The 14,912-nt window shown below is 34.6% G+C and overlaps 2 protein-coding genes across 2 annotated transcripts in view; both read left to right on the top strand.

The window, feature by feature from the left end:
- Positions 1-1,067, top strand: part of hcrt (hypocretin (orexin) neuropeptide precursor) — a 4,269-nt gene extending 3,202 nt beyond the window's left edge. The window contains 1 exon segment of the mRNA NM_001077392.2: positions 676-1,067. Within this exon segment, the coding sequence (NP_001070860.1) occupies positions 676-1,047 (372 nt within the window). The 3' untranslated portion in view covers positions 1,048-1,067.
- A 6,172-nt stretch (positions 1,068-7,239) lies between these two features.
- The window catches only part of kcnh4a (potassium voltage-gated channel, subfamily H (eag-related), member 4a), a 53,495-nt gene continuing 45,822 nt past the window's right edge, over positions 7,240-14,912 (top strand). Inside the window, exon 1 of the mRNA NM_001322433.1 lies at positions 7,240-7,315. Within this exon, the coding sequence (NP_001309362.1) occupies positions 7,240-7,315 (76 nt within the window). The remainder of the gene's footprint in view (positions 7,316-14,912) is intronic.

A 14,912-nucleotide genomic window follows, 5' to 3' on the forward strand; every position in this document is an offset into this window, starting at 1 on the left:
TAGACAGAAATGAATGACTACACATATAAAGTCTGTCTGTCTATTTGACGACTAGTCTAGATTTGGGCTATTCTTAGATGTCTATTAGAGATTTACTGATAGCCCAAGTTTAGCCTTGTTTTAGCCAAACTGTCTACATCTAGATGTGTATTAGACGTCTGATAAACACAAGATTGTTTGCTGGGCTATATCAGTCATATAGCTCTTTTATACGTTTTCTATCATCTGTCTATAACCATAACATTATTAATTATTTTTTAAAACCGGGGACCCCATAAAAGGGCAAGGAAAGTTTATTTATAGTGCACATTTCATACACATTGGTAATTCAGGGTGAAGCTACCCCAGTGGAGCTGAAAAAAGAAGGTTATAAAAAGAATGGGGCTCATTTTTATTTATTTATTGTTTTATGTATTTGATTTTACTTTAAAAGTTCAAAATTCAACCTTAAATATATTTTAACATGCAGTTTATTTCACAAAAAACTAATCTACGGAGAAAAAAAATCTATAGAGAAAGAGAATGTATTTAGTTTTAAATGCTTAGGGCAATACCTGGAACTGCTTAGGGCCCCCAATGCGCCTCTGTCGACATTGCATCTCTGAAATATGTAGTCTCCGCTTGCAAATCCAAGTCTGCATCCAGATACTATTGCCTCTGTCTGTCTCCCAACAGAAGCTCCAGGTGCTCGTCTTCATGGCGCTGCTCGCTCACCTGGCCCGGGACGTGGAGGGCGTGGCCTCCTGCTGCGCGCGCGCTCCCGGCTCCTGCAAACTCTACGAGATGCTGTGCCGAGCAGGACGCAGAAACGACTCTTCCGTCGCCAGACATTTAGTGCATCTCAACAACGACGCCGCTGTCGGGATTCTCACTCTTGGCAAACGTAAAGTGGGCGAAAGCCGCGTCCACGACCGCCTGCAACAACTGCTGCACAACTCGCGGAATCAAGCCGCGGGGATCCTCACCATGGGGAAGAGGCTGGAGGAGCCCGCTAAATTCCTCATCCCTACGGTACCACAGGATGTGGACAGTTATGAAAAACGATGACACTTGTCGCTATTTAATAATAAAAACAGAAAAAACCCGTCAATTTGTAAGCTATATGATTAGATTTTTAAAAAATTGGCGACGTTGATTTGCGTAAAAGTGCTTAACATTACTCGAAGGGACATTATTCCAACATAAATAAAATGATGCTTACCATGTTAATAAGCTGTTTTAAAAACGAAACTAGGTTTGCATACGTTAAAGGGATAGTTCACCCACCGAAAAAATAAAAGACTGTTTACTTATCCTCGTGTTTCCAAACATTTCTTGAGTTTCTTTAATCATTTGAACATAAAATAAGATATTTTGAAGAAAAAAATAACCACTGACTTTTATACTGGGGCAAAAACAAATACTATGGCAGTCAATGGTTACAGGATTCCAACATTCTTCAAAATATCTTTGTTGTTTAACAGAAGTCAAATAGGTTTGGAGAAAGTTTAGAGTGACAGAACTATCCCTTTTAAATATAAGCCTTTGTCCGTTTACCTCAGTAAAACTTGTAAGGAAATCACAAGACTTTCCTTTCCACATAGAACTGCTATATTACACTGAGATTTGTGAAATGTTGCCTTTCCTCTTTTCATAAAAAAATAAATGTAGGCTAGTAGCAGTTTGTTACACTCATCAATAACGTGTAATATGTTTTGTGGTCAGCAGGTGGCAGGCGATGTAAATATTGTAAAATAACACTGACTTCACAATAAAGCTCCGAACATTTGTGGTTTGTTTTGGGGTCGGAAAATATCTGAACATTTAGACCTATAGATTAAGGGAAGCAAAGAATGTATTGTAGCTTATATAGATAGGGATAGAGGGTACGGCAGTTTGTTTATTTAAAGAGAAAATGCATAAAAATGAACATTTACCTGTCCTCGTGTGGTTCCAAATCTTGTATGACCTTTATGTTTTATTACAGTTGAAAACAAAAAATAATTGTGCGTTTTTTTTCTTATACACTCTCAGAAATAAAGGTGTGTGAGCTGTCACTGGGGTGGTACCATTTCAAAAGGTACACGTTTGAACCTAAAGGGTCCATATTGGTACCTCAAAAGTATATTAGTACCTAAAAATTTAAGAGGTACAATTTTGTTCTTTTTAGAAACTAAGATGTACCCTTGAAGTATTAATATAGACCTTTTGATTACAAATTTGTACCTTTTGAAAAGGCACCACCCTAGTGACAGTTTTGAGAGTAAGATTTTTTTATCGTACTCAGATTTGCACACAAGTTATGGCAAGTTTCAAAATGTATGAATCTTTGGATTTTTGTTAAGTATTTTATTATTCCAAAATGTGCATAAAAAAACACAACTTGTTCAACTTATTTTTGAACAATTAACTTATGTTGAAGAATGTTGAAAACCAATTAATACTTAAAAAAAAGAAAACAAATCACCTTCCAACATTGAGATACATTCATTTATGTGTTCAAAAAAGTGGTTTGGAAAAATTAGAGGGTGATTAAATGACACCATTTTTATTTTTATAATTAATTATCCCTTTAATATTTCTCAGAGACCTGTTATTTTGATTACAGATATGAGCTAATGAACCGTCATATGTCTTCAAAACGTATTGCCTTCAGAGAAAACATGACTCAGTAAAGGATTATTTCATTTATTTTCCTTCAGCTTAGTCTCTATTTCAGAGGTCTCCACAGTGGAATGAACCGTCAACTATTCCAGCGTATGTTTTACACAGCAATACGATTCCAGCCGCAACCCAGCGCTGAAAAACACTCAAACATGGAAAAAAAAATAACTTGAGGTTTACTTAAAAAAAATCCTCATAAAAATTTGCACAAAAAAATTTCAGGTAAATTTTACTAAATTATATCAGGTACAATTATATTGTCAATTTCATGTAAAAATTTACTTAATGTTTTACCTAACGCTCCTAAATTTATTAAGTAAAAGTTAATTGATAATTTTTTAATTTAAGTCAAATTTTATTGAAATTAATCAAGTAATAGCAAGTTCTTGTTTTAGCTGAAGGAACGTTGCTTTTATCAATTTAAATAAATCTTATTGGTTACAAATTAGTACATTTAGTGCAGGGGTGGGCAAGCTCGGTCCTGGAGGGCCGGTGTCCTGCACAGTTTAGCTCTAACTCTGATGAAACACACCTGCTTATAGATTTCTAGTGATCTTGAAGACACTGATTGGCTTGTTCAGGTGTGTTTGATTAGAGATGGAGCTAAACTATGCAGGACACCGGTCCTCCGGGACCGAGTTTGCCCACCCTTGATTTAGTGTAAAGGTGCAGTAGAAGATCTGCCACAATGCTGCTAACCTGTTAGCATAAATCTCTGAAACACAGCCCCTTCCTTGAAACTGAAAATAGTCACATCAATCTTTCATCAGAAGACTTCAGTGGCTGAACAACACTTCTGTGCATATAACCCATTTGTAACAATAAAAGCTTTGCGTGACTAAAATTGTTTTAAAACAGAACATCACCTGTCTAAAAGAAACACTTTAGCCATGGTGTTGTCCTACTTCCAGCGTGGAGGATTTTAACAAGTTTTGATTCAGCATGTTTTTACCACTCGCGTTCTCTCTGTCTCTCTCTCTCTCTCTCTCTCTCTCTCTCTCTCTCTCTCTCCCTCTCTAGTCTGCACATGAGCTCGCAGCAGTGCGTGTATGCACGAATGGCGGATCTGCATAAACGGCTGCGCAGTAGTTCAAATCTACATTTGCTGACAGACAGTTTGGGCTACTTATCAGAATTATGGGAATTACCGGCCCGCACCATTTTAATTGGATGAACATATTTTAGTCTTATGCCTCACCCAGAATATAAAAATACATATAAATACATTTAGATCATTCACTTTAATCATTTGTATTGAAATGTGAAGACACTTTCAACGAGCACAACAAAAAAATGTTTGTGAAGACAATCACCTACTGCACCTTTAAGATACACATTTTTACTAACTTGAAATGTGTTGTTTCACTTTACTATAGCAAATTGAACCCAAGAGCAAATTTATTTTATAATTGCTTACAGATCTCAGAGGTTGTTATAGCACAGCCATGGCTCTCTGAGTGATGCGTCAAACATTTATGCTGATAAAAATCCCAAAACCCAAAGCACGAGTGCTACTATTTTGCAAGGTTACCTCAAAACAAAACATAAAACTTACTCAAAACTCTTTTTACTCGTAAAACTAGTGAGAATCAAGTCATAACAACACTCTAATTTAAACACCTAAGATAGTTTTTTTTTTTTTTAAATATTCTCTTAATTCAGTCCCACGCAAAGCATGCTGGAAACTACATATCCATTATTAAAATGTACTTAATATTACTGTGTTTGCAACGATTAGAAAATATTTAAATATTACAAGTAAATTATTATTAATATGTAACAGTTTCCTCTCATGTTGTTTATTACATCAAGTAAATGTGTAAATATTAAATATTTAGCCTAGGCCTACTTTAACATTCGACTTATCTTCGACACCTAATATTACAATTTAAAACGTATATAAGATTTTACTACACCAAAAAGTCAAATGCAAACTTCACACAGAAATTCCGACTCACTCAGTCGGGATTCGATCCAGTGACCTTCTTGCTGGGCGGCGATGGTGCAAACCACTGAGCCATTTTGCCTACTAATAGATTACTGTCTTGTGAAATGTTATTATACTCTGAAAAAGAACTCAACCATAGCATTAAGTATAGCTATTCAAACTAAATGGCCTTGATGATGAATGCTAGTACTCATTCCGTACACAAACGCGTACAGTATATGTGACAGCATGCCCTGGTCTCGATGTGACAGCTTGCCTGATCATGAAACACATTTTGGGAGATAATTAGTGCTTTTCAAAGGCTCGTGCTTGAATCCTCCACCCCCACAGCCTGCGAGACAACACATTTTCAGTAAGTATTGACCCAGAGCCGCATCCTTTCAGATTTCAGCCTTGACGTTCCTCGGTGTGTTGTGGGAGATGTTGCTTTTGTCTGGTAATAATATATGTAAATATCTGCTCGGTACAGATGGCTGCTCTGCCTTCCCTTTCACACCATTTATGTCGCTCTCCCTCCACTTCATTCTTCTGTTTCTGGTAATGTCACTGTCCCTTTAAACCCACTTCAGCCGCTAAACTATCTTTATTTGTGGTTTTAAGACTCAGTTCTGCTCTCATTACAGCCTCTATAACTGTCACTCGGTCACTAGAGAGATCTGCTTGTGCCACATTAGTTCCTTAGTTTTGGTTATGTTATGCCAAAGATTTCCTTCTGAAGACAATCGCTGCTTAACTGCTGAGGCAAATTTAGTCATTATCCATTATAATTTATTAATGCTTGCTATAAATCCTGTGCTTCATGTTCTTTTCTTTATGATTATTATTCAAGTTTATTCAATTCACCTGTAGCGCATGTCTTTGGACTGTGGGGGAAACGGTAACACCGCAAGGAAACACACTAACCTGAGGAGAACATGCAAACTCCACACACAAATGCCAAATGACCCAGCTGAAGCGTGTGTGTGTGTGTGTGTGTGTATACAAACACACACACACAATATATATATAATATATAATATATATATTAATTCCTCAAGTTCATTTAAATATTTAGCTTACTATAATTAAGTCATTTTGTAAACTGTTGTTTAGTTATATTTAAAAAGCATTTTGTGGGTATACATAATTTATTGAAAGCAAAATAAATTGTACACATTAAGTGAAGTCATTCTAATTAATTATTATTTATTAAAACTGATTTGTGTATACATTGTTAGGTTATATCTTTAGAGGTTATATATATATTTAAAACATATATACAATATATATTGGTATATATATATATATATATATACATATATATATATATATATATATATATATATATATATATATATATATATATATATGTGTGTGTGTTCTATATTATTAATGTAATCTGTAATGTAAAATGTGTGTGTGTGCATACATGTGTGTGTGTGTGTGTGTGTGTGTGTGTGTGTGTGTGTGTGTATGTATGTATTTATGCATTTATGTGTGTGTGTATACGGTATACTACAATAAAAGCAGTAATACATTTTTAAAAAATCATTTTAAGGTCAAAATTACTAGCCCCTTTAAGATATACTTATATATGTAATCTACAGAACCATCATTACCTTGCCTAATTAACCTAGTTAAGCCTATAAATTTCACTTTAAGCTGTACAGACATGTCTTGAAAAATATCTAGTCAAATATTTACTGTCATCATGGCAAAGATAAAATAAATCAGTTATTAGAAATGAGTTATTAACAAACAGGGAGGCTAATAATTCAGGGAGGCTAATAATTCTGTATATACTGTATATACACTGTGTGTGTGTGTGTGTGAGTATATATATATATATATATATATATATATATATATATATATATATATATATATATATATATATATATATATATATATATATATATATATATATATAATATGAAATGCAGCAAAGTTTTAAGCACAAACCTTATTTTAAATCTTGATTTTCTAGAATCCTTTTTCATTACGTCTCTTCATGCTTCTTCTTTCTGAAAGGGAATAGCAGAGAGAGCACGAGAGAGCGAGGGAGGGACAGACAGACGAGTGGAGAGAGATAGCACTGAGTGGAGGAGAGATGCAGTAGAGATTGTGCACCTGCTTCACAGAGCGCACACAACACATGAAAAGAAGAGAAGGATGCGCACAACCATCTGACCTCCTATCAGGACAACCTAAAGAAAGGACATCCAAAGAACAAAGTGAAGTGTGGACAAGCTGTTGGACAGACAGGAACGGTGCAGAAAAAGCAACAAAAGAAAGAAAATTGAGACGAGACACAAAATCCTGCTTTTGCACAGAGCAGCTGCACCAAACTGACGGATTGTAGAAAGTGAGCGCAAATTCACCAGAAATTAGACAGATTTAACTATCAGGAAGTAGACAACTGAGCGGCAAGAATGCATCCTAGTAACACTACACTTTCCAGAGCGTAGTGTAGCTTCTGACTTCTGCAAAATGTGGAAAAGCGAAGACATGGAGGATTGAATTGAACTGAACAAGCGGCCATTAGCACCTTGAATAAGGCAGCCAGCAACACAGGTTGAACCTCGGGTATAATAATAAAATCATCTTCCTACTCTAGCTTTTCTTTCTTGTTATGTGTGTGATGGAGGTTTGAGGATTCACCCGTCATCATGCCGGTGATGAAAGGGCTCCTGGCCCCTCAGAACACCTTTCTCGACACCATCGCCAAACGCTTTGATGGGACGCGTGAGTACATTTTTTCTTTTTTTTCGATCTCTGTCTGATCTTTCATCCTTGAGATGCTCTGAAACACTTTTTTCTTTGACCTGCAGTGATGCATTAAAGAGTGTGAATAGTGCAGTAGTTTTATTGATTTGCTTTTAGAGCATTTGTTGCCATTTTTCTATTTTCAGTTTTCATTTCAGTAACTCTGGTGTGTTTTTTTTTCATTGGCTTTTTTCAGTCTCTGCCTGAGCTTTCATCCCTGAGATGCTCTAAAACACTTTCTCTGAAGCTTCTGACCTGTAGTGATGCATTAAAAAAAAGTGTGAAATCAGTATTATAAAACTGTTGCTGATGTGCATTTTTAGAGCATTTGTTACCACTTCTGCTCTGTAAAAAATATCCTGATTGCCTTAAATTTATAAGCTGAAACACATTAACCTTATGTGTCTATTGAGCTTTTATTATGTTAAACTGACTTATAACAGCTTCAAGTCAAAGTCAGGTTTATTGTCAATTCAACCACATGTACAGGACATAAAGAGAACAGAAATTGCGTTACTCTCAGACCCTATGGTGTCTAACATATAATATTAATACAAAAAGCTGAATTCTGAGACAATTACTCGTATAATATAAGCTAAAAATTTAAGTAAAATCTAAAATAAATGATAATAAATTCAAAATAAAAATTTGTAAACATTAATTTCATTCATTTTGGCTTATTCCCTTTATTAATCTGGGGTCGCCACAGCGGAATGAACCACCAACTTATCCTGCAAATGTTTTACACAGCGGATACCCTTCCAGCTGCAACCCATCATTAGGAAACATCCATACACAATCATTCACACACATACACTACAGATAATTTAGCTTATTCACCAATAGTGCATGTCTTTGGACTTGTGGGGGAAACCGGAGCACTTGGAGGAAACCCACGCCAACACAGGGAGAACATGCAAACTCCACACAGTCACTGCGCCACTGTGACGCCCAATTTGTAAACAAAAAAATCTAAAAATATAAGTTAAAATAAAATTTATAAACAAGCTTGTGCAACTTATAAAATTAAGTTAGAACATGATTAACTTAGTTTAATTTACTGTGAACTACTGTAAAAATATTCACTGTCGTGACTAATTGAGCATATAATTGTTTTAATGATTAATTATTTTTATGATAAATTTTTTACAGTGTATATATATTTGGTTTTCATTTTTAGTCACTCTAATGCATTTTTTTACATTTATATTTATTAGTGTTTCAATTTGAAATGCAGCTTACTGGTTACTGGCATACTGGTTAAATTCCATTAGTTTCAAGGCAACATTTATTATTTTTTTCACATTCAGTACAGCATCATCTCAAGTCATTTCATAACAATAAAATAAAATATTAGTTTGGTGTAAAAACTCATTCAAACATTAAATATGTATTTTGTCTATATCTCATATAAATAGGATAAAGCGTTAGGGACAAACCTTTCTTATCATGATCTACTTCATTACTTGTCTTCTTACTGTTCTTGCTCCATTTTAAAAGAGAATGGGAACTTGAAAAAGAGAAAGAGGAGGTGAATGTATGAAAGAGATTTTTCATCTAATATTTCTTTTCTATCTTAACAAATTTATTCCACTTTGAATTGAATAGATTTTTTAAAATTATTCTCAACTATTAATAAAAGTAATGCCCGCTTCACATTCTGCAATCCAACTCTGCACAGGTTAGACAATCTTTTAGAGAGTTTTAAAAAATATTTTTGTTTTAAAATATGTTTTTAAACATTTGTTAAATCAGCCAATTCGACTGTTATCAGTGGTTATCAGCTGATAGATATGGGCCAGTTGTTGCCTTCTGCACCTACTAGTAGGTTCAGAAGGCTGTTATCATCCATCCACATGGTTAATCAGCTATAGATCACATATGGCTGTGGCCGGAATTTAACACGAACTGTTTATATTAATTATTAAATTTCCCATTAATTGTATTTTATTAACGGGCAACGCAGTTACGCAGTAGGTAGTGCTGTCGCCTCACAGCAAGAAGGTTGCTGGTTCGAGTCTCGGCTGGGTCAGTTGGCATTTCTGTGTGGAGTTTGCATGTTCTCCCTGCGTTCGAGTGGGTTTCCTCCGGGTGCTCCGGTTTCCCCCACAGTCCAAAGACATGCGGTACAGGTGAATTTGGTTAGCTAAATTGTCCGTAGTGTATGAATGTGTATAGATGTTTCCAAGAGATGGGTTGCAGCTGAAAGGGCATCCGCTGCGTAAAACATATGCTGGATAAGTTGGCGGTTCATTCCGCTGTGGTGACCCCAGATTAATAAAGGGACTACGCTGAAAAGAAAATGAATAAATGTTTTATTAACATCTACCCCAACCCTAAACCCAACCACCACAGTAATGTAAAAACAGATCTGGAGCCTTCTCTATTAGTATAGCTGAATAACCATGTTAGTGGATAATAACAGCCTTCCAAGCCTACTATTAGGCGCAGAAGGCCCCTACTGGCCCATATCTATCAGCGGATAACCGCTGATAACGTAATTCAATCGAGTGATAACATTCGAAGCGGTGGTTAATTTAAATACAATTAAAAATTCATTATATGTCAAACAAGGAGATCAAATTTCATTAATTACGTCAATACAAATGATAATAATAAAGATTCAAGTTAGACATCTTGAATCCAGAATGTCTTTCTTGCACAGATTTTATTTTGCTATGATTTATGCGTAATTACCCCATTTGAAAATGAATATTTCTGTGCATTTTTCAGTGAATATAGACTATATATTTCAGTGCATTCAAACTAAATTGTTTTATTAAAAAGTTATTTTCATAAAAAAGAAGAGTTTTGACCACTTAACATCTTTAGCAATAGAAAGATAATAAAGTTATTGTACAGTATGCACTAATTAAGTAAAATAAATAAATTAAATTAAGTTATTTTGTTAAATTAGTTCCTGTTTTGGCTTTGGTACTGCAATGTATATACTGATAATTTTTTTCCTTAGCATCCTATTGAAATGATTCATTTGAATGAGAGATCTGTACAAGGTGTACTATGCTGAGCACTACAGTATATATATTAGATCTTCCTCATTTCTCCATTGTGCCATTTTCATTCTATCTTTTCCACTGAGAATGCTTTATGAATCCTGTATTTAGTAATTACAGCACATTTAGTCTAATGAGAACGTCTCATTAAGCTTAGATTAAAAAAAGAGCCATAAAATGTGCTTTAATATAATGTTTTCTTGAGAATAGATTGTAAATCAACGTTATACATCACATCCATGCTGAAATATGCAAAGCTTAAAGGCTGAATGCTTTATTTTATTGTCAGTGGGTCAGATGAGGTTGTATTATTGTGAGAAACTGCACTGGGCTGGATCTAGTCGTGATTTTTCTATTTATTTATTTTAGTTTTTTTCTTTGCAATGCATAAATCATGCCTGAGCTGTTGCATTTGAGTGTTTTTGTGTGTGTACATTTGAGAACAGAACTACTTGAAAAAGCCTGAAGTGTTATTCATTCGATGTTCAGTGGTGTGGGAGTTCTGCTGTACAGCTTTGTGCAAATTTAACTGAATAAAACATGGAGGGCAATAGATGATGGGATCATTTGTAAGTGGTCCTCATTCCCTCTCTACCTGCCATCATGTCTATTGAGAGAAAGCAAAGTGTGCTAAAGCCATGAAGGTTGACATGACTCAACCGCGAACGTGTGATAGTGTGTGCTGAAGTGCTGAACTTTTCCACTTTGAGGGAAACTGACAGACACAATAGCGTTAGTCAGTGTGTTATTGTGTGATCCGTCAGTGTAAGGTGTAAGTCATGGGTTTATTCATCTCGTTTAGTCATCTAGGGCAATATATTTATCCTTTAAAGGTAGCACAAAAAGGGAAATGTATCTGCTCTGATTGCCACTTATCAAAGGTGGCATAAATATATTTATGAGGCAATTTCCACTGTTTTGTTATAGAGGCTATAAGGAAGGTCATAATATAGCAGGCGTAATTTAGTCCGGATTTTGTGCTCGAAAATAACTTTTAAATGTCATATAGACAACTTAAAATGTTTCTGTTCACACTACAAATCAGTAAAAGAATTTGAACTGGATTCACTCTGAATTGTTTAACCTTTATCACTTGTGTTTAAGATGCTATACACTTTATATATTATTGTAAAGCCCATTCTATTAGCCTACTACAGTATATATTATAGAACTATATAGATTCAGCCCCAGATTCTGGTTTCATTTGTCTGTTCACACTACAAACAACTATATACATTTGAATCGAATTCACTCTGAATTGTTTTGAATACTATACATCTGTTTATATTATTTGGCTCACGTTTTTATTTTTGGGATACTATTTTGGATGGGAATACACCCTTGGATTCTAGTGTAACTTTTCTGTTCACACTATGAACAGCTACATTTATTTCAATTGGTTTCACTCAGAGTTTTTAAACCTGCATTACTTATGTTTTGAATACTATAAATTTGGATATATTATTTTTAAGCACGGTTGTTTGGCCCACTACAGTATATAGTATGGAACTTGGTATTAAGCTTCAGATTATGGTTTAATTTTTCTGTTCACACTACAAACAACTAAATACATTTGAATCAAATTCACTCTGAATTATTTTGAATACTATAAATTTGGATATATAATTTGGCTCATGTTTTTATTTTTGAAATACTATTTTGTATGGGAATAGGCAGATTCACCCTTGGATTCTAGTGCAACTTTTCTGTTCACAGTAAGAACAACTAAATTCGTTTGAATTGGTTTCATTTTGAATTGTTAAACCTGCATCAATTATGTTTTGATACTAAAAATGTGGATATTTTCAAGCCCTGTCGTTTAGCCTACTACAGTATGGAACTTGGTAGTTTCAGCTTTAGATTCTGGTTTCATTTCGCTGTTCACACTACAAACAACTAAATATATTTGAATCAAATTCACTCTTAATTGTTTTGAATACTATAAATTTATATATATTATTTGGCTCACGTGTTTTTTTTTTCAGGATACTATTTTGTATGGGAATAGACAAATTCACCCTTCGGTTCTAGTGCAACTCTTCTGTTCATTACAAACAACTAAATTTATTTAAATTGGATTCACTTTGAATCGTTAAACCTGCATCACTTGTGTTTTGAATACTCTAAAATTGCATAAAATAATTGTTTATTACACTGATTTCTGACTAATATAAAGTATGGGTAGGCAGATTCACCCTTGGGTTCTGTTAAATTGTTTGGTTTATGCTACAAACAACTAAATACATTTGAATCGCATTTACTCTGAACGGTTTTTAACCGCATTCGTATTGGTTTCACTTTGAATTGTTAAACCTGTATCCCTTGTGTTTTGAATACTAAGAATTTGGATGGATTATTTGCCACATGCACTGATTTCTGGCTACTATATAGTATGAAAACAGGCAGATCCAACCTTGTGTTTTGGTTTAATATTTCTGTTTACTTTACAAACAACTAAATACAATTGATTCACATTCACTCTGAATTGTTTTCCTGCATCACTTGTATTTTAAATACTACAAATTTGCATTATGTAGCTCACGCATTAATTTCTGAACTACATCCAAAGTATGAATATCAGATTCAGCCTAAGGATTTAGTGTAACTTTTTGTTCACACTCTGAACAACTAAATCCATTTGAATTGGTTTCACTCTGAATGGTTAAATCTGCATCACTTGTGTTTTGAATACTATGAATTTGGATATAGTATTTGCTTCATGCACTGTTTTCTGCCTACTGCATAATATGGAAATAGCCAGATTCACCCTTGGATTTTGGTTTAATTTTTCTGTTAACGCTACAAACAACAAAGAAATGCATTTGATTCGGATTCACTCTGAATTGTTAAACCTGCAGCACTTGTGTTTTGAACACTATACATTTGTGTATATTATTTTCAAGCCCAGTGTTTTAGCCTATTTAATATGAAAGTTGGTAGATTCAGCCTTATATTCTGGTTTAATTTTTCAGTTCACACTGCAAACAACCATATACAGTTGAATCGAATTCCCTCTGAATTATTTAACTTGCATCACTTGTGTGAACACTAATAATTTGAATATATTATTTGGCTCACACCTTAATTTCTGGAAACTACAGTATATAGTATGGAAATAGGCAGATTCTGCTTTGAGTCGTAGTGTAAATTTTATGTTCACACTACAAACAACTAAATACAGTTGAATCGAATTCACTCTGAATTGTTTAATCTGCACCACTTGTGTTTTGAATTGGGTATATTATCTGGCTCACACATTGAGTCCTGGAGACGATATATAATTAAAATGTTGAACCTGCATCACTTGTGATTTATTATTTTGCTCAAGCACTCTTTTAACACCTACTATGTAAATAATAGGCAGATTCAGACTTCGATTCTGGTTAAATTTTTCTGTTCACACTACAAACAACAACTAAATCCATTTAAATTGGTTTTACTCTAAATTATTAAACCTTCATTACTATAAATGTGGATGTCATTTTGCCCATGCACACTTTTTACACCTGCTTTACGAAAACAGATAGATTCATGGTTTTATTTTTCTGTTCACACTACAAACAGTTACAGTAAAAGCATTTGAATTGGTTTCACTCTGAATTGAATCTAAAATAACTTTTTACTAGAGATTTTTACTGTATATGCATTAACTGTATAATGTCATATTGGTTTCTGGCAACAGTTTCAAACAGAGATTGCCTGAGAGTCATGTTCTGATCTAATAAGAGTTCGCACCTTCATCAAGCAGTCTGAAATTTAGACATATTAAAGCATCTGGTGTCACTCTACTTCCTGGTTAGACTGTAAGGAGTCTCTTAATGAGCTCTCTGGGGAATTCACCACTAGCCTTTTACCTTCTTAGTGCTCTTATGTGATGAGGCTATGAAACCAAGGAAAAATTACAATCTGGCGACAGCAGAAACAAGCCAAGGAAAGGTTCTTCACATCCACGTCTCCTGGCTTTTTGCTCATGGAGATGTTCTGAGGGAGAATTTCCATTTAGCAAAAAAGGCAATGTCCTTAACTCACTGAACAGCCAATCATATCAATCATATGAATCATTTTCTCTGCCGTTCCCGGGGACAGATTTTCACACTATGAAATGTCACGCTGACCATTTGCTCTCTCACTTTTCAGAACAGCCTCCCGCTATCATGTCACACCCGTCTTAAGCAAAACTGACTGTCTAAATCGAGTATGTGCAAGTGTGAGTGAGAGACGTGACGCCGTGTGTGTGTGTATTCCCCTCTCTTTCTCTGCCTTGTTTTTTAATTCTCCTTCATAATCATTTAAAGCACTTTTAATTAGCTGCGGCAGACTAAAGATCTGGAGAGGATTATTAAAACAGAGAGGTGCTTGACTAGGCCTTAAAGGATCAATGTTGTGTTTTTTTTTTTTCAGCCCATGCTTCATTAAAATTGTTGAACTGATCATGCATATCATATCATGAAGTGCCCTGATTGTTGTGGCTCATTGTTAGAAATGTTTTCCAGCCTTTCACTTAGACCTGGATATAATTGAGAAGCATTTACTGTAATTATGGTGTTGAAATTCTTAATGTT

Source organism: Danio rerio, chromosome 3 (genome assembly GCF_052040795.2).
Source record: "Danio rerio strain M-AB ecotype USA chromosome 3, GRCz13ab, whole genome shotgun sequence".
Lineage (NCBI taxonomy): Eukaryota > Metazoa > Chordata > Actinopteri > Cypriniformes > Danionidae > Danio > Danio rerio.